Raw genomic sequence first — 26,986 nt, forward strand, 5'->3', positions numbered from 1 at the left:
GGGCCCCTCTATCCTATCAAAGACAAGTGACGATATATATATATATATATATATATTAGTATTTTGTCTCTAATAAATTTGACAAAATATTATGATTATGAAGATTGATAAGATAAGTGGGCCATATTTTGTAAAGTCTTGAGAAACCCAAAATATTGGTTAATATATATATACCTAACCCTTTGAATTATTCTTTTGTTCGAGAAGAAACTTGAATAGCATATGATATTATCCAGGCTGAAGCAATTTAGATATTTCAAGTCTTCACCAAACCAAAGAATTATCAATGCCAGGTGTGCCCCTTACGTGCATGGGTTTGTTTTACCAAAAAAAAAAAAAATCCAATAATATATTCCTTTTTATTCCTTAATAATAATAATAATATAATAATTCTCAATCTGTACCTAATTCCAATCTTTAAGGATGGAAAATAAGTCAAACAAGTGTGGCCTACTTCTTCAATCATCATCGTGTATATATTCCCTGGAATTGGATTTCACCTTTTTGGACATGAACCATCAATCGTTTAACTTTAACCGCCCAAAGCAGTCTTAATTCCAACTCCACTTTCCATTTTAAAATAATAGAAATATATAGCTCAACCTAGAATTAAGCTGCTATTTTTGACTCAAACCGTGTATACCATGGTGGTGGGTGCCCACCAGATTATGTTTTCTTCTTCTTCTTTATATATATATATATATATATATATATATATATAATCAAGTGTTCAAATTGAAGATCCGAGAAATTATGGTAAAGTCCAACAATCACAGAAATTTCAAAAGCGCTTCAATGGCCACCACCTTTCCTTTTTATCAGTCAACCAAGGCCTGCTTAATTGGCTTAATTGGTAAAATAACGATCCGTTAGTAATTATTGATCTTGAACATATCAAATGGCTGGAGTTGATAGCACCTGATTTGAAACAACATCGATTACTCTTGAACTTGAACTTTGACAATTGTGGCCGAAACTTGAACATCGGCAACTTTTTAGCCGGCATCAATTACTTTGATCTGAATTTTGACATCTGAATTTTGACATCGATAACTTTTGACTGAAATTTTGACATCATATAAGTTGTTCAATTGCACTTCTGAAGATCTTTTTTGGTTGTTTCACCAGATATATCACATTACTCAAAATAAATCATCCCAATTAAAAAGTATAACAAGTCATAAAATGTCACTTCCTCGTTCTCCTAATTAATTACGTGAATAGAAATATACAAGTACAATCAGAAATTACAACAGGTGAAAGTGTCTTTAACAATAACTTAAACCAAACCCCAAATCGATCACTTTAACAACAATCAAAACCAGACAATAACAAAACTATATATAAGCATTGTGTTGTGTCCCATCCAACGAAATCTGCACAACACTTGTCAATTCTCTTCTTCAACTTGTCTCGTACCATGAATAACTAATTAAATTAAACAAAGGTAAATCCTAAAGCACTAATGCATTTAATGTGACTATCTCTTAATTATTACTATATATATATATATATCATTCCCTGATTTCACTAAAATAATCGCTACACATTTTCTTATTTTGTTAATAATTAAGTAAGGTGTTCTATTATTGAACTTGATAATTGAACTTAAAGGCGAGTATATGAACAAAACTATTTTAAGAAATTCCCAAGTCCATCCTTAACTATGAATTATGATTTAACAATAAAAAAATAAAAGTAATGTGGCTTATGGCCCCGTAAATAGTACCTCGGAAAAGCTATGGACAAAAAGTGGCTTCAAGTCTCCTCAAGGATGTATGCTGAATTGCCATGCTCTTGCGTTTTGCAAGAGAAAGGACAAAATATTGGTCAAAGTAAATAGCTTTTCCTAGCAAGAGTAAAATCATGATTTTTGGGTATGGGCAAAAAGTGGGTCGTAATTGCCTGGATTGATTGGAGTGGTCTCTTTCAAGGTTTGTATAATTGAAAGTGTATTAGGTGAGGCTGAGAATGTGGGATAGAAAAAATGTGACAGTGTTCGTGCATGCTTTAAAGACCCTTTTTTGACAAACATGGCCGGTAACGAATGTCAAACTTTGATTATAAATCCCTTTTAGCTAGGGTAGCAGGTTATACTTTTATATATATTATGATTGATTATAAAAAGGAAAAAGTATGTTAGATAAATGTGAAACCCAGCGAAGAAACAAATAATGATCAAGGTCAAATACAACTATTGTTGTCACCATATATGAAATACGTGGAAATTATATGATCATCCATTGTTTTTAAAGGTATCGATCAAAGAAAAAATAAAGCATTTATACATGATTTATCCAACTCAACTACTCGATGTGACATCTTGTTATATACGTCTGTGCAGTAATGGGAATCATGCAGCCGTGAGACCGAAATCATGTGTGGTGTTTGACTATATAATGAAATAATAAAAGCAAACAATTGTTGTATTAATAATTACTGTTAAATTAATTATAGAGGCTAGCTGCATTAATTCTAAATAATTTTGGATAATACCTACATTAATTGGACAAATTGTCAACATTAATTATAAAATAATATTTGCACCTTAATTTCCGACTTCAAGTTGGTAGGGGTAGATAGATATTGGTGCATGCTTTCAAACAATTAACAACGTGGTTGATATACACTTCACAACTTGGTACATCTTTTGTTTTCTGTTTTAGTAGCATTTGTACCTACAAAAGAGAAAAGATCAAAGCTATCAGTAGATGGTATAACTTAATTAACGTACAGCAAAGTGTGTTTTTTTTTTTTTTTTTTTAAAGTGAAAATATAGTAGGGTTTCGAGAAGAGACAAAAGTCTGTCGGCTTTTATAATGATTGACCTCCAATTAACTACTTTCTTTTAGTTTCTACGTAATCTTTTGTTTTAGGATGATTCATCTCATATTCAGTTATTAAAAAATGTTTTCCCCTTAAAGGTTTGGATCACACAATTTGTTTATAAGTCATGGCCCATGTGGCAATTAAATGGTCATGTAGTTAAGGGCAGAGAGAGGGGTCAAATGTTCTCCTTAGCCCAGACTCCCCAACTTTTTCTTTTACTCTTTGTAGAAGTTTTCTCCGATCCTAATTGCTAATCCTCACCCACTCATTAGTGGACACAAAATTACTATTATGTTTCCAAGGAATGCTACAATGCATTCTATCCACCATCTGCTCATCATCTCTTCACTTGCATTTTAATTTTTTCAAAAAAAAAAACAAAAAAGTTAAGAGAGAAGAGCTGGTGGAAAAATGGTGGGTAGAATGCAAAAAAGCATTTCCCTATGTTTCCAGTCCCACGGATGGACGTACGTACGGTGATTAATTAATTATGTTGTATAAACCAATAGGTGTTTTCAGATTTCCTTGTTGATGAGAAACCTCAACCACATGCATGCGAAGGCACATCTATACAATTATGTAATCCATGTGTCCAGCTGAATCAACTCAACCGATTTAACAAAACATTGGACAATTTACTGAAGATTACTAATATTATCTTCGATTATGCCAACTACTTTTTGAAAAAGCATTTTTAGTAATAAATATTGTTAAAAATTATTTACTAATCAAATAAAATATCAGTGGATGAATGATTATCTAGTTATGTACATTGAGAATAATATAATTAAGACATTAATTAATACTACTAAAAAAATCATGCAGGCATGTAGCGTTTTCAAAATATGAAAATTTGTTGAGGATAACTAAATAAATTAATGCCAGGTGTGACAAAATAAATTGCAAGTTACATTTACCTATTTTAAACAATGATTAAATTTTTTTTTGATTAATTTATTTAGGGTTAAATTCACTTTACCCTCTGAAGTTTCAGGAGTTTTTCAATTCGAACTCCAATGTTTAAATATTGGTAATGTACCCCCATAAATGTTTCAAAAAATTTCAATCCAGATCCTCTATTACTAATTTTCATCTAATTAGACAGAAATCATCCCACGTCTGTCTCACGTGGGATTTTGATGCTCTCTATTTCAATTTTTTTCCCTTATTAAAACCTATGAAATTACGTGAGCATCAAAATCCCACATGAGACGCACGTGGGATGATTTCCATCCAATTAGATGGCAATTAGTAACAAATGGTCTGAATTGAAAATTTATGAAACATTAGGGGGTACATTGCCAATTTTTAAACATTAAAGTTCCAATTGAAAAACTCCTGAAACTTCAGAGGGTAAAGTGAATTTTTCCTATTTATTTATTTCGTTATTTATATTTTTAAGGAAAAACTTCATTTTGGCTCCCTAAACTTCCACCATGAACTTTCAAATCTCTCATTTTGAACCTCTAAACTTTCAATTACTCTCAATTATAACTCTTCAGTTAATTTTAGCCGTTAAAAATACAAAAAAAAAAAAAAAAAAAAAAAAAAAAAAAACCAAAATGTTCTTGATTTTCATTTATAAAAAAATATATATATATATTTTGGAAGTTGAAATTTTATACAAAAGTTAAAGGTATAAACATCATGTAATGTTTAAAATCTGACGAAGGGGTCCACATTGAGAGTAATTGAAAGTTCAGGGATCCAAAATGAGAAATTCGAAAGTTCGGAGGTTTGTAAAATCGAATAGAAGTTCAGGGGATCAAAGTGAAATTTTCCCTATTTTTAATAAAACTTTGTTCAACTTTATTTTTAAAATATTGAGCCCCTGAACCAAAATTCTGGCATAGGCGCCACTAGTAGTAGTATATTTGGTGTTCCCAAGAGCTAACTCAATCGACTGAGACCATGTCTAATGAAGCGGAGGTCACTAATTCGAATTTTCTTCTTCCTATATATATATAGGTAAAATCGAGTTAGTGGGTGGCTTTGTATATTTCGGTCATGGTGGCTTGTCAGCCAATAAAATTAACAGTATTTTTTAAAATAAAATAAAATGTTTAGCAAATCTCAACTCGTACAACCATAAATAGTATATATAAACAGATTTTTTTATTTTTTTGAGCTTTTTAAATTTTGTAAAATGTAGAACTAGCTCTGAAATTTTCATTTTCTGTTTCATAATTAGTAGATACATATATCTTTAAAAAGAATAAAAAATGAGTTTAAGAATAGTTTAGAAAAAGTTTACGATCATTATGTGATGAGTATGAACTAATGAGAGAGAGACAACATGTTATGTGAATAGATAACGGTGATAGAATTTAGGTTCTGAGGAAACGTAAACCTTTTAGATTTTGAAAAAACCTAAAAATCATTTTTCAAACTCAAGGTTTGGAATTAATTCTGCTTAATTTTTTAATAGGGCCGATTTTCACTTCTTCCTTTGTCGCTTGCTTCAAGCATTCCCTTGGTGGCCATTTAGGAGGGGAAATCACTTCTCTGTCATCAAGAATCCACATCTGCACCGTTCGGCGCCTTTCGATGGTTCTGTGTGGGTTGGAGACGGTGGTTGCTCTCTGGGTCACGAGGTAGAGCTTTTGTATTGAGTGGGTTTGATGCATTTTCTCGATGAGAAACGGGTTTGTTGGGAGGTGGGTTGCTGAGATGCAAACGATTTTGTGCTGGGACTCTCGGTGGTTCCGATGTGGTGGGTCTCTGGTTCTTGGTCAACTGTTTTTGTGGGCTGTACATTGAATTTTCTCTAGCTAACAATTGGTTTGTTGGATAGGAGTGGGATGAAGATATCGGTTTGATAAGGTTGTGGATGTTTTCTGTTGGCTGGAAATTCAGCGATGCCATGGGATATGGTGGTAGCATGATAAGTACTAAAATATACATATTTTAGCCCCTTAATTTACATATGTTAAGCTCTTAGTTTTGTTATTATTTGATGTTTTGCTTCCTTCTTGTGTTTTCTTATGTTTTTAGGGTTTTTGAAGAAAAGCAAGTATTTCCAGCAAGTTTCAAACTTAAAAGACAAATTGAAAAAAAGCTAGAAGCCATAGAATCAATCGCAGCCCAATCTAGGCTTGAGCGGAAGATAGCCAGGATCGAGCACACCAGCGCTCGATCACATATCAAGCAAGCGCGAGCGTAGCATACGTTCAAATGCCCAACACAAGGATCGAACATAGGCGTACGATCGAGCGCAACGACCTGAGAACGAGTGTACGCATGCAGCCTAGATGCGGAAAGTGTCATTTTCCACCTCAGTTTAGGTTTCTAGTCTCCTAGTTGGATTAGACTAACCTACGATTGTATTAGGGTTTCTAGGTCTTCCTTGAGCCTATAAATAGACCTCTAAGCCTCTAAAAAAAATGTGAAAAAAAATGCACAAGTTCTGGAAATGAACTGAAAGCTAGATCAAGAGGAGTTTGGGTTTTTCTTCTCTTCCACCTTTTATTTTGTTATGTAGTTAGTATTTTAATTAGGGCTAGATTCAAGCCCTAATAATGTCTTCTTAGGATTTCAATTATGCCTTTGTTTCAAACATATTTTGGTATTTTAATTGATTAATTTCTGGTTTATTGAATTCCTCATATTTTATGGTATGGATTTGTTAATTAAGTCAATTTAGATGACCGAATCTTGGGCTTAATAGAGTGACAAAAGAACCTCATCACGGGTTCTTGGCTTAATCAACATAGGAAATAAGAGTAGATATCATGCCCTAAGACTCATATGTTTGTCGATTTTCATAAATTTATGCTTCCCTAAAGAACAACTTAGTAGATACCATGCAAAATCTTTTAGGGAAGTAAAGAATTAGAGTAGATATCATGCCTAATTTATTGCCTAGGGAGATCTATAACTTAAGGAGTAGATACCATGTCGTTAGGTTGATAAGCATTAAATATCCCATATGATTGAAATATTGGCGTATTGTTATCTTAATTAGTCTGATTAATGAAGGATATCAAAACCCTAATCCTTTTTAGTCGTAATTTATCTTTTATTTTATTCCTTTATTTCAATTCTATTCGTGATAATCTGTTATTAAATAGGAAATCAACTCTAAGCATAATTTATCAATCTTGTGGGAATGATCTTGTATTTGCCTGCTATAATATCGTTTGATCTTGTACACTTACGAGTAAAATGTACCGAGTATTCGCCTATTAATTTAAGTGGATATTTGGCACAACATAACACCATTTGTGGCTACTCATAGCAATGAAGTTCATCGTTGTTATCATCTGAATAATCGTCGAATCTGGCAATTAATACATATAATTTGGCATTATTTGCATTCATCGTCTCATTATTTTCTTCCATCTTCTTCATCAAGCCTTTACACATAGTTATCAGGTTTCCAAGCTGCTACTCAAGTTGATCCAATCTTGGGTCAGCCATTGAACACGAACGCACGAGGCTCTGATACCAAATGTTACGTGAATACGTAACGAGAATAAAATTTAGGTTCTGAGAGAACTTAAACCTTTTAGATTTTGAGGAGACCTAAAAATCTCTTTTCAAACTCAAGGTTTGAGATTAATTCTGCTTAGTTTATTTAATGAGCATGATGTCTTTAAATAGACAATTACAATGTATAGTGAAAATAAAAGACTAAGTAGAATAAACTACTCTAATGATAATACTTATCTTTAATATTTAAATTATAATCCCTAATTCCAACATTATCTATATAGATAACATATTATCCTAAGGTATTCTAATCCTAAAATACTTCTATTACTAGACCCCTAACACAACAGTTCTGGATGGATTTCACATTTTGTTTCATGTTAATTATGTTGTGTTTTCTCTACTCTAACTAAAGTTTTATTTTTCTCTTTGAAGATATCTGAAAATGAATATTAATTTCTTAAAAATGAAAATTTACTTTAATATTTTTAAATTACTATAATCTTGTTTAGAAAAACAAAATAATACTTTTATAAAATAAAATAAAAAACGATATGCACTTTTAATGTAAATTGTAGACTATTTTAAAAATGAAACACCATTTCAATTTTCTTTTGTAAATCATGTTTTAATCCGAAAATGAATAATACATTTCATTACAAGATGCATAATATAGTGTGTCCGAGCCTGCTCATCTGTCATCTCCCATTAGAAAAGAGTGTTTTGGGAGATGGTGGACCACATTCAGAAGAGTCATTCCATTTAAGGCTATAGTTAATTGTCAGTTATAAGTTTTTATATTAAAATTTATCAATTTTTCTTATAATTACAGAATCAGTAAAGCATATACTTTATAAATGAAAAAAAAAATAAAAAAATAAGGTAAATTCATAAAACACGGACAAAAAAATAACCACAAATTAGTAGGACAAAACAATAAAAATAAATTAAAAAAAAAAAAAAAAATCTATTATATAAAATTCAGACTTTACTTGAGAAATAGGTTAATTGTCGACCGACAAAATAAAATTTCTTCTGCGACAAGATAATGGGGAGGTGGTTTGTGAGGGTGAGGACCACCCAAAACTTATATGCATTAAACCATTCATTAGTACCATCTAGTTTGACAAATATTTTTGTTTTGTTTTTTTGTTTTTGTGTTTTTTTTCATGTATTTAGATTATATATTCAGAGGCCTTTACTAAGAATTAAATACTCCTGCTGTTCCCTAGCTACGAATAGCAGATCAGATTTTGAATCTTCCAAGTTGTTGTCGGGAAAATATCTTAATAGTTTTTTTTTTTTTTTTTTAAATAAAAATAAAGGGGTGTAGTGAGTGGGGAGGCAGGGAAGCAAGTGGCTATCCGTATTATTATTGGGTGTGTGGTCCATGGAATGAATAGAAAAGAAAAAAAAAACGTATAGAATGAGATTTTAGGAATAGGCTGGGGGTGAGGCTCCTACATATATACGTCATTTCTTTTCCTTTTGACGAGACTTCTCAACTCATGACAAAACATTAAATAACAAAACATATTATTCAACATGTCTTTCTCCATCTCTAGAAATCACTGAGCCACTCAGTCAGTCAAAGAAGAGAAAGGGTGATAGGCCCCAATCCTATAACTTGGGTAGGAGGAATAATACAAACACTTTATTTTTTATTCTTCTTATTTTAATGACATAAATATATATAAACTTAATACAACAATAATTACTATTTTTATTAAAAAAAATTACACATAATCTTAGTAAACTACCCACTTAACTAAAGATAACTACTCACAATCTAAGTAAACTACCCACAATTCATGTTAATAAATATTGATATTAAAAGACAAAGTTAACAATTGAAGTTAAGAACTACCACCCATGTCTTAACCCATGATGATGAGGTGGATGTTGAGTCCTATAAGACCTATCATTCGCCCTCCCTTGAAGAGGAACCTTCTCCGCAAGGTTGATGTGCAGAAATTGGTGCGGTAACTGCTATGGTGAAAGGTGCATCTGAGATCATCGTCAACCTTTTTTTTTTTTTTTTTTTTTGTTCCGAGCCAAATAAAGAAAGCACAGTCTATTTTTTGCAATTGCTGAGCCACAAAGGAAGATGTGGAACTGGGATGAGGAGACGATTGTGCTGCGGTGCAAAATCCATCGGTGCAGCGGAATGGTTGGAGCTGCAATGTGTGGCTGTTTGGCGAAGAGTGCAGTGGTTTCTAGAATGGCTGATTTTGGGCCATCTTTTGGTGAGTGGATAGAAGGGCTGGGAAAATTGAAGCTGGAATTCATGGTGCATTTCCTCTATCTTATCAAAGATAGCTTCAATTTCTTCCCACATGGTCGTGGCTAAGATGTAAGATTGTTTGGAATGATGAAGGTTTGGCTCTGATACCAATTAATAGGTTCAGTTAGAGTCAATAAGATAGATTGATAATCTTCACTTGGAGTTGGAGGAATACCACAATACAAACACTTTTTTCTTTACCCTTCTCATTCTAATGACATAAATGTATATAAACTTAATACAACAACAGCTACTACTTTTACTGAAGAAAATTACCCACAATCTAAGTAAATTACCCATTTAATTAAAGATAACTACCGTCCCCAAGAGGTAGCTCAATCGGTTGGGACCACACTTAATGAAGTGGAAGTCACAAGTTCGAATTCCTCTCCCCCTTCTTCTGTGGACATATCAAAAATTAAAGATAACTACCTATAATCTAAATAAACTATCCACTACTCATGTTAACAAATATTAACATTAAAGAATAAATTTAATAATTGAAGCTACGAACTATCACCCATATCTTAACCTATAATGATAAGGTGGATCTTGAATCCTATGAGACCTATCAAAGATAGAGAGATGGTTGTTTGTTAATTTCATTCATTCATGTTCACATTCTCTTTTTGGTGTTTTTGCTGAGGGGAATTAATTAATTGCTTCATTTTGCATTGCATTCTTTAAGTTATTTTAAATAAATAATATGAATGAAGGGAGGCACATGCGACAGGATCATGCATGGAGGGAGGGAGGGGGAGAGAGAAGCGCAGTTGTCGAGGCATGTTAGTAAAACACAAAACATTACCTGCACACGCCAAAAATACCGGCGTCCTCGAAGCCGCCCCCAACCCCAGTATTTAATATTTTTGCACTGTTGTTTTCTTTTTTTCTTTTTTCTTTTTAACTTTGTGGGATAAAAAGCCCCTTCTACTCTGCAACCAGATTCATCAGAATAAGTATTGATTTCATATTTAACCATTTGGGTTGGACTTTTCTGTATTCATCATTCCATTTGTGCAGGAATTTCCATCATTCCTCTGCCATTTCCATCATTATCATGCTGCCACAAACAGACACACAGAGAAAGAGAAAGAGAGAGGGGGGCTCCTTTTCTCCCCTACCCCCATAATCCCATCCAACTCTGCACTTTCTGGCACCTCTGATTCCTTTTCCCTACTTTTTGATTTCTTGAAATTGTTAAATTTGTTTCTTTCTGTGGCGAAGGTTCACCGGGAGTGCCCAAATAAAATTTATCCTCCTTCAGGCTTCAACATTATTTGATCATTTAAGAAACTTTTTGGGTGTGGTGGTCAACTAAGCCATATCATTACGAGTAATGGAAAGGGTTATTTTTTTACTCAAAAATTGATATAACTTTTAAAATCACGTTAGATCAAAATTTAAATATGATTCATTTAAAATTTAATAATAATTTTAAAAGTCACATCAACTTTTAAAAGATAAAAAAAAGAGTTATAGCATTACTCATTTTATAAGCATTATAATCCATCACAACTGCAACACAAACATCGGCGATCCCACAAAACTCCCATTACTGACTCCTCAAATTAAAGCTATTCGCCGTCCACCGCCTATGAATGAACCCTATAGACCACTCATTAACGATGCTTGAACGCCTTGACCTCATCCAAGCCTTATTAGGACCTTACTTTTCTTCTCTTTTCTCCACACTCATGGACATTGTTACGACATTTTCCCGCTTAATGAATTGTGCAAACCGAACAAATAATAACTTGCAAAACAATTAACACTTTAGACAAAAGAGCTTGTTCAACGTGTTGGCGAATGTTGAAACAAGTGGCTCATATTCTACGACTAGCTCATTGGGTGTAATTAGTTTATGTGGGCCTGTGGACAAATAAGTTGTGAGGGGTATTTTGAGATTTTTCAAAATACTTACAATTAGGGTTTTCCTATAAATATGTTATGTTGTAACCCTAAATCATTGAATAGTAAAATATAGCCGCATTCTCCTGTAGACGTAGGCACATTGTTAGACCAAGTAAATTTGTGTCTCAACTCTCTCTTGATCTCTTTTTTTGATTACATATTATTCATCATTGTTGTGCATGGTAACAACAATTGGCATCAAAGACTAGTTCTACGATGGTTGGGATTGACACATCTTTTGTGAAATTCGACTTGATGAAGTTCGACGGAACCGGTAATTTTGGATTATGGCAGAGACGTGTCAAGAATTTGTTGGTGCAACAAGAGATGGTGAAGGCGTTATATGGGATGAAACTAGAAGGTATGTCAGACATAGATTGTAAGGAATTTGAGGCTAAAGTGGTAGCTACTATTCGGCTTTGTTTGGGGGATGACATGATGTATCATTTCAAGGATAAAGAATTTACGCCTGCAGTTTGATTGAAACTGGAAAGTTGGTATATGTCAAAGTTGTTGATGAACAAACTATATCTAAAACAACGGTTGTAAGGCTTGAAGATGGCGGAAGGCTTAGATTTCAGCAAACACATCAACGTGTTCAATCAAGTAATTGGCAATTTGAAAAGGGTTGATGGGAAGTTCGAAGATGAAGAGAAGGTGTTGATGTTATTAAATTCACTCACAACTTTTCCTACGTATGAGAATTTGGTTACAACTTTGACACGGGGGAATGAGCCATTGGAGTTAGAGGACATTACACGAGCCCAGTTGCCTTTTCATCAAAGGAAGAAAATTAGTGATGAAAGTTTTCAAGAAGAATGGCTAGTTGTAGTGACCCAAATAATCAATTAGGCTTAAAACAGCTTAATTAGAAGGTTAATTAAGCTTTGGGTCACTAGGGACACCTGAAGGGGCATTTTTAGAATTTTTGGATCTTTGACAGTAGACGAATGCTCATGTGGGGGACCACATACGAGCACTCGCCTAGCAACCGTATACGAACGCTCGTGTGGGGACCAGGTTGAGCGCTATTAAATGCTAAAATATTCATATTTTCAGCCCTTAATTTACATGTTTTAATCTTTTGGTTCTAGTTAATTAGGTCATTTTAATTCATTTTTGTGTTTTCTATACTTTTGTAGGCTTTTGGAAGAAAATGAAGTAAATCTGAAAGATTTGGGCTCAAAGAGAGAAGATGGGAAAAGTGGGAGCCCTGACACTACAATCGATCATAGGTTCCCTGCGATCGAGTACAGTACCAGAGAAGACAAAGTATGAAGCAGGCCACGAGCGCTCGAGCGCACAACAGATGAGGCTCAATCGCAAACCTGCGATCGAGCGCACACAGTTGCGATCGATCGCACCCATGCGCAAAGGACATATCAAGCGGCGGCCAGATTGTCATTCTTTTCATATTATGGTTTTCCAACTCCCAATTGTTATAGGTTTTGAAACCCTACGAAATTCCTAAGTTTACTAGTTTGTCAAGGACTTCTAAAGCCTATAAATAGACCATTAAGCCTCTAGAGTAGGTATGCTCTGTAAAGAGAAGAATTGGAGCTCTTCAAGTTCAAGATAAATAGACCATTAAGCCTCTAGAGTAGGTATGCTCTGTAAAGAGAAGAATTGGAGCTCTTCAAGTTCAAGTTTCGGGTTTATTCTTTTCCTTTCTTTTATTTTATTTTATGAAGATGTTTAACATCAACTTTATGTGTAACTAATTTTATTAGTAGGACTAGATTGAAGTCCTAGTTATGTTTTGTTAATATTCAATATTGACATCTTTGTGATGATCTTGTTGTGATATCTAACTTGATTAATACCTAGTTTCATGAATTCCTCATATGTATATGCTTGATCAATATGTGCATGTGGTATGGACTAGTTAGTGAAATCAATTTGGATGACTGAGTCCTGTGTTTAACATAAGTAACAAAAGTAATCCACATCGGGTTCTTAGGTTAATCAACATGGGAAACCGGGAGTATACACCCATGCCCTAGGCCTCATGTGTTTGTCGATTTTCACAGAATATATGCTTTCCTAGATAACAACTTAGTATACACCATGCTAAATCCTTTAGGGAAGAAAAGAGTTAGAGTATACACCCATGCCTAACTCGTTGCTTAGGAAAATCTATAACTTAAGGAGTATACCCAAATGCCCTTAGGTTGACAAACATTAGATAAACATAACTTAATCAAAGCATTGGCATATTGATATATTAGCTTAATATAATTAGTGGTGGATATCAAAGCCTTACCTTTTTATCATTATTAATTTAAATCCAATCTATCGTTTTATTTTACTTTGGAATTGATTTTAAGACAAGATTCAGCAATCCGCATGGGAATGACCTCATATTTGCACACTATACTGCTATGTTGACCTCGTGCACTTGCGGGTAAAACATCAAGTTATTTGCCTATTAATTTAGGTAGGTAATTGTGAACAACAAGCGCTCGTTGAGCTTTTATTGACCGCTAGTTTTTACCCAAGCGTGTCACCTGCCACTTGACCCCTCTGAGCAACAGTACACGAGCGCTTGCTCTTTGTAGTACCACGAGCGCTCACCCCTTTCCTGTTATTCACCATTTTTCCGTCAGACTCATCCCTATAAATACCACTCTACCCCATTCGATTTCTTTCACCCCGAAAGCTTAGGGAAACTCTGTTATTTTGGTTTTGTGAGAGGAGTGAGATTTTGTGAGTGTTTGGTGGAGTCACTTGGAGGTCTTGCTCGGTTGAGGTAATCTTTACCATTTTCTTTGAGTTTCGTTCTAATAGCTTAGTTGTTGTAAGCTTTATTGTTGGTTAGTGTTTCCTCTTATTTAGACTTAATCTTACTGTTAGAAACGTTGTTATTCTTAGAATAGTGTTAGAAATCGTTTTGATAGCATAAGAGACCGTTAGAAAGTTCGGGAAATAAGTGAGTCAAATGAGGTTTCCACCTGAATCTCACTAGATGAACGCTCGTCCCTAGGTCGAGCGCTAGCCCAAGGACATTCTGGAGATGGCCTTTTTGACCAAGCACCTAACACCCCCTGTTTCCAAGCTAGGATTTGTTTTTAGCAAACTTAGGACTAATGAGAGGATTTTCCAAAGATTTGGAGAACCCGAACTTGTTGGAGGATTACTCAGAGACTTTAATTGACCTAGGTGAGTTTTAACTTACATAATGCTCGCCATTTATTTTTTCACATTTGCACGTCTATTTTGTGTACCAAAACATGCATATTTGCAACTCTCACTGAAACATATTTTCTGCTGCACATGAACTCTAGCATTTGTGAAAAATGCTGTATTGAACATGTTACCGAAAGTGAGACTTGTAAAGCATGCATGTAAAATACAGATAAGATAAATTACATCGTCTGACATGGTATACAAAATAGACGAGGGTGCGCCTGCACACTTGTCTAACCTGGTGATTTTGTCGGATTTGCTTGTAAGGATTCAGACCGCTCAGCTGGAGGACGTTGAGTGTGCTAAGATCAAGCAATTGTTAGAAGAAGGAAGGTCACATGAATTTTTCCTTAAGGAGGATGGGTTGCTCACCAATTTTAAACAAGTGTGTGTACCGGAAGGAGGAGGGTTAAGGAAGGAGACAATAAGCGTGGCTCATTGCTCTCTGTATACTGTACATCCTAGAAGTACAAAGATGTACAAGGACGTGAAAGAGTCATATTGGTGGAACAATATGAAGCGGGACATTGCAAGGTTTGTGGAACAGTGCCCAATCTGCCAACAAGTGAAGGCGGAGCATCAAAGGTTGGCAAGAACGCTCAAGCCTCTACTTATACCAAAGTGGAGGTGGGACGAGATCGCCATAGATTTTATTTTGGGGTTACCCAAGGCGCCCATTGGAGAAGATTCCATTTGGGTAGTAGTCAATCGTCTGACGAAAAGTGCTCACTTTATTCCCATGAAGGTCAAGGATCCGATGAACAACTTGGCCAGACTATATGTTCAGAATATAGTCCGATTACATGGAGTACCATCGACAATCATTTCAGATAGAGATTCTCGTTTTATTTCAAGATTTTGGCAAAGCTTGTAAAAGGAGATGGGGACGGAGTTGAAGTTTAGCACCACTTTTCACTCGCAGATGGATGGTCAGTTGGAAAGCACTAACCAAAGCTTGGAGGATATGTTACCGGCTTGCATATTGGACTTTAAGGGTAGTTAGATTCAGTATCTGACTTTGATCGAGTTTGCCTACAACAACAGTTATCACGCGACTATTGAAATGATGCCTCATGAAGCACTTTACAGATGTAAGTGTTAGTTGCCCTTGGATTGGGACAATGTTGGTGAGAGGCAGACGTTGGGGCCGGAACTATTTCAGGATACTCGAGACAAGGTTCTTATGATTAGACAAAGGATGAGTGCGGCCAGAGTCAGCAGAAGAGTTATGCCGAGAATCGGAGGCGACCGGTGTGTGCAGTATATATAATGGCTAGGAACTTACTATATATACTTGATTATAGGATCAAACGTGTGTGTGGATGTGATATATGGGTCTCTGATCCAATGGTTGTTTCGTGACCGGCGCAGCCATAATTGGCAGGTCACTATAAGACGTACATTATTAGTAGCATGGGCCACCTGAGGTCAGACTCGATTGGGCTACTAACATTTGATCCTATACTTGATTATAGGATCAAACGTGTGTGTAGATGTGATATATGGGTCTCTAATCCAATGGTTGTTTCGTGACTGGCGCAACCATAATTGGCGGGTCACTATAAGACGTACATTATTAGTAGCATGGGCCACTCGAGGTCGGACTCGGTTGGGCTACTAACATATGAACGGTAGCGTACAATAGGCGGGGCACCAACATTGTATTACAGGTCCTTCGGGACAGCGCTAATCCTGCTGAAAATGGATAATATTTCGGATAGACCATATATGATAGTTATGATCTATTAAAACATTAGTTTTATGCATTAAAACTTTTAGGGAATTTCTGCTGGAATTACAACTTTTTATTTTAAATAAAACGATACTTTTATAGTGTATTAACACAGACAACATCTCTTTTTTAAATTCTTGTCAAACTAAACATTTATTTTTGCTCATTAATAACTGGATCATTTAATACTCAACTTTGAGATTTACTTATTAAGTCTTTAGATTTATGCGGTTATTACATCTTGTAGGAAACCTCTTTCTAGGAAGAGGGAAGTGGCAAGGTTGCCACTTCGGGTTGATTGATTAAGTTGAGTAGAGACTCACTTGTTGATATCAGGTTTGATTATATTCTATGTGTTATTATTAGTAGCTCAATATCTATGATTGGGGATAGTGGGTGCTATTATTATGATTACTAGCTCATAACTCGCGGAATGCACATGATTCTTTATTATAATTTAAAATCATTGTGCTTTCATTATAGGTTAAAAAACGCATTTCTAGTTCCTAAGAGGTAGCTCAATCGGCTTGGACCGCGCCTAATGAAGCGGAGGTCACTAGTTCGAATCTCCTTTCTCTCTCTTGTGCGGACATGTTAAAAAAAAAAAAAAAAACGCATTTCTATTTTACATTTAATGAAATCAAATAGATCCTCTCACCTTAAATTCAATACTTAATTATCTCTTTGGTGTTTTATAAGTGCTTATATTCATTTCTACACAATAATCAAATAAGTTTTTACTTTTTTTTTTGCTTTCAAAAGTAGAAAAATCATTTCTAAAACATGCCTGAAAATTCGAGTAAATCATACATAAAATATTCAAATGAATTAAACATACAACCCTTAATTTTAGTTTAATTCATATAAGTAAAAACTTGTTAAAATCTTTGTTTCCATAGGAGTAGTAAAATACATTTTATAAAAGTTGTATTTGTAGTTGTAAAATCACATTTAGAAAGTTGTATAGTTGTTCTCCAATTTTAAAAATTTTTTTTTTTTCTATATATGGTTTTTTAACTAACGCATTAACACATATAACTCTTAATTTTATATACTACAATTGTTTCTATATATGATTTTCTTTTAAAATCCTAAGTATTAATATATATATTAAATAGACTGGTTCAATTTTAGTCAAAGCCGGTTCACTACTTAAAAGACCGGTTCACTCACTAAAAAATATAGATTCACATTGCATGTCGCAATTTTAAGGCATTTCTAAGAAATACGGGTTCACATCACGTCATATATATATTAAAACCATTTAGAAAGAAAACGGTGATCAAAACACTTCAATAGAAACAGGACGCAAGAGAAAAAAAGAAAAAGAAAGAGAAGAGAACCATGTTAACAAAGATGATTTTCTTTTTGTTTGTTGTAGTATAGGATGTTTATGCTTGGTGGGGGAAAAACAACAGTACGGATGTGAGCCTTATTTTCCTTATGAAGCACAAAAAGAAAAAGAAAGAGAAGAAAACCTAAGTGAAAAAAAAAAAAAAAAAAAAATTAGTGAAAAAGATCAAAGTATTGACAAAAATATGCACTTACTATAAGAATTTCGGAAATTTGCATAAAAGACTGTCTTTCCTTAACAACAATTTTTTTTATCTGTTTTCTGGAGATGGTGCAAATCTGTATGTTGTATTTTCAACAAACACAATCACGAAGCATATACAGGGCCGGCTCAATGTATTTGAAGGCTTTAGGCGAAATTTTGAAGTTGGGCCTTATTTTTTTTAAATATTTAAATATTAATTAAAAAATTTTTGGGCCTTATTAAAAATTTTTTTGGGCCTTACTAACTAGGGGCCCTAGGCGACCGCCTCAATGGCCTGGCCATTGAGCCGGCCCTGAGCATATATTAGGTAGAAGATGTAGACACAATTTTAAGTCATTCTTAAGAGGTTTCGGCTTTTATATGATTATTTTTAAAATTTTATATATTGGTTATTTTTCTATATATGTCTATTTATGGTTTTTTAAGTAATGTATTAACACATATAATCCTTGATGCTATTATCTATATATAGACCGGTTCAATTTTACTTAAAGAATCAGTTCACTCATTAAAAAATACGGGTTTACGCTACATGTTGTCATTTTAAGGCACTTCTAAGGAACGTTTAGGCCAATATATATGACTCTTTTTTTCTTTTTTCTTTTTTTTTTTTTTTTTGAGAATCCTAAACCCATTAATATACATATTAAATTGACTAAACATATTAATACATAATAATTTGATGTATATTATTTTTTTTCCTTATTTGATTCGTACATTAACAATACTTAATTTATTGAATAATTTATATATGAAAAACTCTTGAATATAATTAACGCAATTATTACGCTAATTAATGACCGATTTTTTACCTAAAAAACAAGTTAAAAAATTATGTTTTAAAAAACCGGTCTAGCCTTAAAAAAAGGAAAAAAAAAAATGCTAGAATATAATAAAAACTTCATATTTTACCTATAAAAGTTCATGTGGCTAGATGCTACATCATATTTTTGGTGGAGGGAAAAAGACAATACAAAAAGAAGATGTGCATCTTGCCACATGGATTTTTATGGACAAAATATGGAGTTTGTATTAGATTCTAGCATATCTCTAAAAAAAATGGGTTCACGTCACATATCATAATTATAGACTACATCTAAAGAGTGATTCGGTTTATATATATAGATTCTTCGTATTTATTTAATATTCCTATGCATATACTTTGATTATACTTAGATGTGCAGTTCCCCAGTTAGCTACTAGTTAGTTAAATTGAGGTAATTGCCAGTAACCCTACTAAACTGGTTAAGGCCGATTTTAGGGGCGTTACACAGTTACAAATATTTTCTTACCTCATCCATTTCTCCATAAACTTGAACATCTCAAACTCCCTCTATTGCAAAACATAATCTATCATTATTCACAATACCTTGAAAAACCTATTTCATTCACATAAAGCTAAACCATTATTAAAAACCCTAATTCATATATTTTGGGTACTATCAAATGTTTTGTCTCAATATCGAACGTTCAACTAAATATCATGGAACGTTCGATGAGCATCAAAATGCATGTAAAACTCTAAAACTCCTACTTAACACGTATCGAACATTAACCAAAACTTATAACAACTGAATAAAAATGTGATAAATCTTGAAAAACAAAAGTAAGTTCATAAGTTTTAGAAAATCATTGGCTTTGAAGAGAAATATAATAGTATAATTGATTATATAAATAAAAGAAAAAGTATACCAAACTAATAATTAGAGAATTAGGACGAAATCCCCATCCTAGGCTGAGAGGAAAACATGTAAACGGTGTTTGACCCCACCCACAATTCCAAGTTCCATGTTGTAATGTCAATTATAGAATAAAGTTGGACACGGATATTTTGTTTCACCAAAACAGGAAAACCAATAGCCATAAGTCATAGAAAAATGTTAGAACTAGAAGGTCATATTAATACCAGTGGAAGGCCAAGTAGATGGGAGTAGAATGAATGTTGCAATTTCCTTAATATGTTCATACAAGTTGGGCTTAGAATTTTTTTCTATATATATGTTATGATGTAACCTTGAATCATTAAGAGAAAAAAAAAAAAAAAATAGCTGCCTCTTTGTGGACGTAGGCAAATTACCAAACTACGTTAAATTTGTGTCTCGATTCTCTCTCTTAGGGGTTGTTTGACAAACCCCTTTGCACTGTTCACCTTCCACGGTACTGTAGCGCTTTAAGTGATTGAGCCGAAGACAGTCTGAAGAAAAGACTGCTGCACGCTGACAGTGGTTGGGTTTATTACCAACATTTCCTATTTTACCCCTTATCATTGTAAACAATGCCTATTTTGTCCCTTCAAAACACTCTTTAGTTCATTTGTTTTCTATTGTGCTGTATGGGCATTTTTGTCTTTTAAGACAATTGGGTTCTCCCACACGCCAGTGGCTGCAGGTAGGCAACAACATGATAGTCAAACAAAGAACAGTGCCCTGGGTCTTGGGGTGTGTGTTGGGGTTTGCCAAACAAACCCTAATCTCTCTTTTCGATTTTATATTGTTCATCAATTATTGTGCACGGTAACAACATAAAGGAAACACCTTGACTTGTTTAAAACATAAATTATTCATATCTTAGATGTACACACACACATATATATATATATATATATATAAACAAAAATAAAAGAATTGTTTTCAGCAAATTATAATACCTTTATTTGTCAGTCACCTTGGTTGCAAGTTTTGAAAATAGATACAAACTTCAAAACGAAATAGAACTCGGCACATATTTTTCAAAGCTAGAATAAATTTGAGAGTTTGGCACATGACTATCAAAATACCAAACTATAATCAGTGTCCTCTTATTTCCGTAGTACTAGGAGAAATTGACACATATAACCCGTGTATTAATTGATCAAAATTGTTGACATATATTTAGAAAGTTTTGAAAATTAGGTTAATATGCCCCTATAAACTCTTTAATTAAGAGATAGTCCATGGTTATACCACATAAATAAAGGAAAAAATTTATGAATCCTCTTTAAACTATTACCCAATTGACAAGGGAAATGTTACGGTTCCTCTTAGTGTTTTCCTCATCTTATGTGAATATTGTTTTTCAAAAAAATATAAGGAATTGGTGTCGATAAGTTTTTTTTATTTTTTATTTTTTATTTTTAATAAGAGTATTTTTGTTATTAAAGTAGATATATGAAATTTTTTGATAAATAAAATTAGAATGATAAATGAGATACATAAGTGAAACTGCAATTGAATGCTTATAAATATATTTTAAAAAAAAATTTACAAATTGATGTGACACAATATAATTAAATATGAGATCAATTTAAATTTTAAAAAACTCAAACATGTTATACCATAACAATTTGTAAATTTTTTTTTATAAAATATATTTTTGTATGCCTATAATTTTTCATAATATATATATACGGCCTAGTTTTTAATAGCTTGTAGCACACTGAGACTCAGTTGTAGCATTTTCAATAGTCGGCACCGGCTACAAGTCTACAAATCTAAATATGCATATGTGTATGTGTAGAAAGAGAGAGAGGAATATAAATAAAATAAAATAAAGCAAACGTGATTCAGATTTCTAAATTGCATTCCAAAATTCCACGTACGGAAACTAGTTATTATCCTCCTGTCCCACTTGACGTGCTCGTCTTTCCTACGGTCCCAACCGTTGATCTACCTTGGAAACCCCGCAGCTAATATAGAGTGTGAGTGGACGGCCAGGATTTTGCGCTGGAAATCGTTGTCATTTTTGTAGCTTGTCTTGTTTGGCTTTCATGGAATACACCTTTACCTTTGCATGTAATGGTTGACTTTTTGTTTAGCTTTAGTTTGACATGAAAGCCCCAAGAATCCAAGACAGACAGCAAGGGGCAATGGTTTCCGGCTTTTAACCATTTCTTTCAAAAAGGAACGAGAGAGAGGCGTAGGTTAAGCTAAACTGCGCACCCCCTCCCGTATTTATATTAATGTGCCATTAATATAATATAAATATCCACGTGTTTTGTGATTTAGTTGAATAAGTAAGATTAAGAGCATTTAAGAGAGCTTAGTTATTGAAGATCTAGTTCTTAAAAGATAGTTTAATTAACTAAAAATTACATCTCAAAAAGTAAATATCACTAATTCAAATCTTTCTTCCATTTCTCATTTTTCTTTGTCTTCAAATAAGAGAGCATAAATCCTTAAAAAAAAAAAAAAAAAAATTTTATCGGAGATCCAACAAAGGGGTAGGATCGTCTTTTGGAAAAAGATATGGGCACCCCTCATTTGGAAAATGAATGTGTTGAGAATAATTTCATGGGGCTTTTGGTGATCATGACGACGTTGGCGTACGATAGATGAGATAGACTTTATAAGAGAGAGAGAGAAAAAAAAAGGAACAAAGGTCAAAGCAAGGCAGTTTTGGCACTGTACAGGGGTAATGATTTTGGTTGGAATGGCAGGATGAGAATTCAGAAGCTCGTGATATATGTAAATATTTTCAAACAGAATTTTTATTCTTTTTCATTTTCTTCAACTACGAGTGTCCATTATATTTTCTTTTTTTGCAGTGCAAGCAGGAGGGGGGTAGAATCAGAAGCCGGCAGGTATTTTCAGAAGCCTTTAAGGAATTTGCAGACCCTCTCCCACCCTCACCCTTCGTCTTTTCCTTTTCTCATATCGTCTCTCTCTCTCTCTCTCTCTTACTTTTTCCTCTTACTTTTCAAGCCCTTTGTGTGCAATATATATTGCTTTGCTGCTTCTGAAGCGAGACTGTCCCAAAGGGTTTGAAAAGAGTATATAGGTAGCACTCGTTCGAGAAGACAAAGCAAACACCAAAGGCGGCGTTTTTTTTGTTTTCACTTTTTGGGGAGACGATCAAAGAGAAGGTGAAAAAGGTGGAGCTTTTCGGGGGGATCTAAGCTTTTTTTTTTATAGAGGAGGAAATCGGAGTACCCATTTCGATTAAAAAGGAGAGAGAGCAATTTTAAAATCAAGAAGATAGAATGAGTTGTGGGAGAAATGGAGCGGTGAGGCAGTATATAAGATCAAAGGTACCTCGTTTGAGATGGACTCCTGAGCTCCATCGCTGTTTTGTTCAGGCCATTGAGAGGCTTGGTGGCCAGCACAGTAAGTAACTCTCTCTCTCTCTGTCTCTCTCTCTCCTTTTCTTTGTTTCTTTCACTGATTTCCTTTTTTTTTTTGGGTGTGTGTAGAGGCTACACCCAAGCTTGTTCTTCAATTAATGGATGTCAAAGGACTAACAATCTCACATGTCAAGAGCCATCTCCAGGTTATCTTCATTTTCTTTTGTGCTGGTTCGAATTTTTCAATCCTTAATATTTTTTACGTAAAACAAATAAATAAAATTTCTTCTTTTGGTTGGTTTACATGCTTCTCTTTGTTCCAACAGATGTATAGAAGCATGAGGGGTGACCTGGGCAGACAAGGTATCCTCCCTTCCCTCTCCTCTTTTGGCAGAAATATGTAGCTCCTTATCTCCTTCTAAAATTACGTTTAGATCCATCCTATTATATTTACATTATATATTTTCCTCAATTGGTACTCGTTAATGGACTCGCCTGGTAGAATATCTTTTGGTAATGAGTGGCTTTTGCAGCCTGCATGAACCTCATTTATTATTCCCTTTCTTATTTAATTTATGCCAAAATAGACGATATCATAAGAGAACCATTATAATATCACATCTTCTAGTATTGGCATTTCCGATGAAATCGGGGCATTTATTTCTTTATTTTTATATTTTTCAAATCAAAGGGTTGTTAAATGCTAGCCAGTGACCCATTTGTTTTGAAACAACTTTTTTGTGTGCTTGAAATGTGTATATGCTGGTGTCCTGCGACAGATAAGAGTTGTACCCAGCAAAGAACACAAGCTTTTGAGGAGCATGATGATGGGTGCGTTGATGAAGAGAATGATGTGGGTTTTTACCCATCTTCAAAAAAAGCCTTTGAGAAAGAATCGGATTCTCACTTCAGCTACAGTAGTCCTCTTCCCCCAAAAAGGTCAGCTTTGCTTTATATGGGTTTCAGACTTTTTTCAAAATGTCAAGAAAGAAACAAAAAGAAAAGGGATTTTTTTGCATGATTTATGCTTTTTCTCTTATATATATATATTGAATGAATGAATATCTTTTCTCTCCCTCAGAGCTAGAATTGAAACGATGAGTTCAATCTGTGAAAGCCTGCAATGCAGCGAAAGAATAAGGGAGACAGTTCCGAATCCGTACTATTTTGATGATTATATGCGGGCCATGAGTGAGCGCAAGGGAATAAAGGAGGGTTGTGGTGGTTCAAGATGGCAGACACAACAACAGCCTCAATCCACACCCAGCTTCTTTCTGCCACAACAAAACCCTTTCAAATACGCACTGCAGGAGTCTGATTTCCTTAAGGTACACCACATCTCTCTCTCTCTCTCTGTGCCATTTTCCTTTTTGCCAGCTTTTTTAATGGATTGAGTGTAATGTTGGTTCTTGGTTTCAAATTTCAAGCAAGATTATATGAATCTGTCAAAGCATGGAATATATATCCATGCTTTTTAGGTCAACAGCGTCACTTGTATTGTCACACAGCTTTTGGGAAAGAGTGTTTGTAGTAGTACGTTCTATGCTCCCTTCTCCCCCCAGCTGATCCGATGGGATCGTCAGTTGGAAACCCTTTTTATTCTTTTCTTTTTCTCCTTTTGTCCCTTTCTTCAGTCAGTGACTAGGCATTTCATCAATTTATTGTCTTTCTTTTTCTTTTGTTATTCTTTTTGTCCATGGTTGATACAAAAAGTAATATATTATTGGTGGGTAGATATCAAAGATGCAGGTATACCGCCGGGGGTATGAAAAGCAGACGGCAGCAGCAGAAGAAGGAGGCGGTGGATGCGAGTTGTCATTATCGCTGTCATTGCCAAATCCCTCCCACAGAACTAATGCTTCTAATTCCATGAGCGAGATGAGCGAGGCAATCTCGTCATACTCAAGGTCGAACTATAAAGACTGCTCCACTTCTTCCGGAAAGCGTGCCATTAACTTAGATCTTTCTGTAGCTCTTTGTGGTAACTAATTCATTTCTTCCTTCTCTCCTCTCTCATTTTTTTCAGAAGAGACTTTCTCATCAGATACCATATCTATTATATATATATATATATATATATGGAGACTAGGAATTCCTTACGGTAATTAAAGAGCTAGCTAGCGTTATTTCAATTTGATTCTGGTGATCACCATCATCTATATTTATATTAACAATTCTTGATTAACCTTTATCTTCGTGTTGCTGTGTAATGTAATGCAAGTGTAGGGTATTTTCCGTTGCTTTATATATCTAGTTCGTAATTTTGCCGTTTAATGCTCTATTGAGATGGTGACTTCCAACAAGTGAACATGTTAGCTGAGAGTGCAATCATTATCAATAGACCTAATTGTGTATGTTTTGTGTAGTCACATAATTAACATGTTAAACCCGTAGCTTGATTCTTCAGTTTCAGTGTTTCACACGAACAAACTACGTATGCTCGCACTCAAGAACTTGTGTTAAGTTCTTACGACTTATCTCTCAATGAGGCCTTAAAATAAGCATCATTTAAATAGCAGCCGTGTATTCTGCGACCATTATTCTCAGAAACCTAGTTATAGTAATTAATTCATGAAAGAGAGCGCCATATTTTTGTTTATTAATAACTAGGAGAGAATTATTCTCAATATTAATGTCATCTTGGTATCACATACCAAACAATAATAATTTGCCATTCCGAGTTATGATAAAACGAGAACTTCAGTACCAGTAGGGAGATTATCACCTTAACTTAGTCAACAATGAAGGAGGTCATGAGACTCAACTCTTGAACCTCTCTCTCTCTCACTTGATGTTTTGAAATAATAAAAGTTTTCTTAAACCAATTGTAATCCAATCGCAATTTTGATGTTGCCCTAACCCACTATTTCCAATTAAAATTGAAATCCTATTTCCAATTAAATCCTATTTAAATTTGGAATCCTAGTCAAACTCTGAAATTTTGATAGGACATTGATAGCTTGAATTGGGAAAGGGTCGAACATTTTCGAACTTGAAATAAACCTTGTTGTCCGGGTAAGAAAGGATGCATTCGGCCACCAAACCTAATCGGCGTTCCAGCCAAAAATTGATGTTAAATACAAAGCCCAAAACTTTCTGTCCAATTGAAATATAGAATAAGGTTAGGTTGCTGTTTAATGGTAATTTAGAAAATAAACTAGACATAGACATTAGGACATAAATTAGAATAATGCTATAGTCACTCGTGTCACTCTAAAAATGATGTGGCTTCTAAAATCACCATTCTGCTAGCTTGTGATTGATCATTATTGAATTTTAATCAAATCGTGATTTTAAAATTAAAAGCCATCTCATTCATGGGGTGGCACAAGAGTAACTTCTAGAATTATTACAGAAATTAGCTAATTTATACAAACTAGTATAATAAAGTGACATGTGTCCTTAAAGTTGAAATGTTATTGAGTTGGCTTGCTGGTTTTTTTTTGAAAGGGAAAACATTCTATACTCATTCATTGATAAAATGTCACGAGCAAGAGCTCTTATAAAGAGAGCAAAAAGCTCTGAAACAAATCATAGACGAAGCTAAAGTTACAAGCATCAACCAAATAGGCCAAACAAAGGCAACAACATCCGCTAAACCATGACTATTAATCAGGTTTAAGTTCAAATCTACACTAAACAGACACAATCCAATGTATAGGTAGCGCTTATTCTTTGGCCCTGAGAGCAAAGAACTCCATGCCGAAACTCATCCTCCTTGACCCGAAAGCCAGGATAACATTTACATCTACAACCCAAAGGTCTAGATCAAAAGCAAACGGGCAGATCATACAGGGAGGACAAAGCCTTATCACAAATAAAAACAGAAGATAAAAAACGTACAAGGAAATAAAACACGAAAGTAAATAACAAATACATGGAAAATGGAAATACAACAAAATGAAAACCACAATACAAGGAAAATAATAGGAGAAGCACACAAAGTGGATGACAGTAGCCGAAAGAAGGCTGATCGCGTGTTGGCTGAAAACTAACGTGGAGGGTGGCATTAGA

The 26,986-nt window shown here is 34.2% G+C and overlaps 1 protein-coding gene across 2 annotated transcripts; it reads left to right on the forward strand.

Annotated features, from left to right (window-relative positions):
• Nucleotides 1–22,307: 22,307 nt before the first annotated feature.
• Nucleotides 22,308–25,218, forward strand: LOC132178847 (myb family transcription factor MOF1). 2 transcript variants are annotated; one of them, XM_059591414.2, is made up of 8 exons: nucleotides 22,308–22,376; nucleotides 22,457–22,492; nucleotides 22,614–23,015; nucleotides 23,102–23,178; nucleotides 23,299–23,335; nucleotides 23,752–23,911; nucleotides 24,054–24,300; nucleotides 24,707–25,218. In XM_059591414.2, exons 3-8 carry the CDS (start codon nucleotides 22,892–22,894, stop codon nucleotides 24,959–24,961), a joined length of 900 nt encoding a protein of 299 aa, XP_059447397.1. In that variant the 5' UTR covers nucleotides 22,308–22,376; nucleotides 22,457–22,492; nucleotides 22,614–22,891; the 3' UTR covers nucleotides 24,962–25,218. The 2 variants fall into 2 exon arrangements, with proteins under 2 accessions (XP_059447397.1, XP_059447395.1); XM_059591412.2 differs by having other exon boundaries at nucleotides 22,311–22,376; nucleotides 22,457–23,015.
• Nucleotides 25,219–26,986: the final 1,768 nt, after the last annotated feature.

This window comes from Corylus avellana, chromosome 4, assembly GCF_965113065.1.
Source record: "Corylus avellana chromosome 4, dhCorAvel1.hap1.2, whole genome shotgun sequence".
NCBI lineage: Eukaryota > Viridiplantae > Streptophyta > Magnoliopsida > Fagales > Betulaceae > Corylus > Corylus avellana.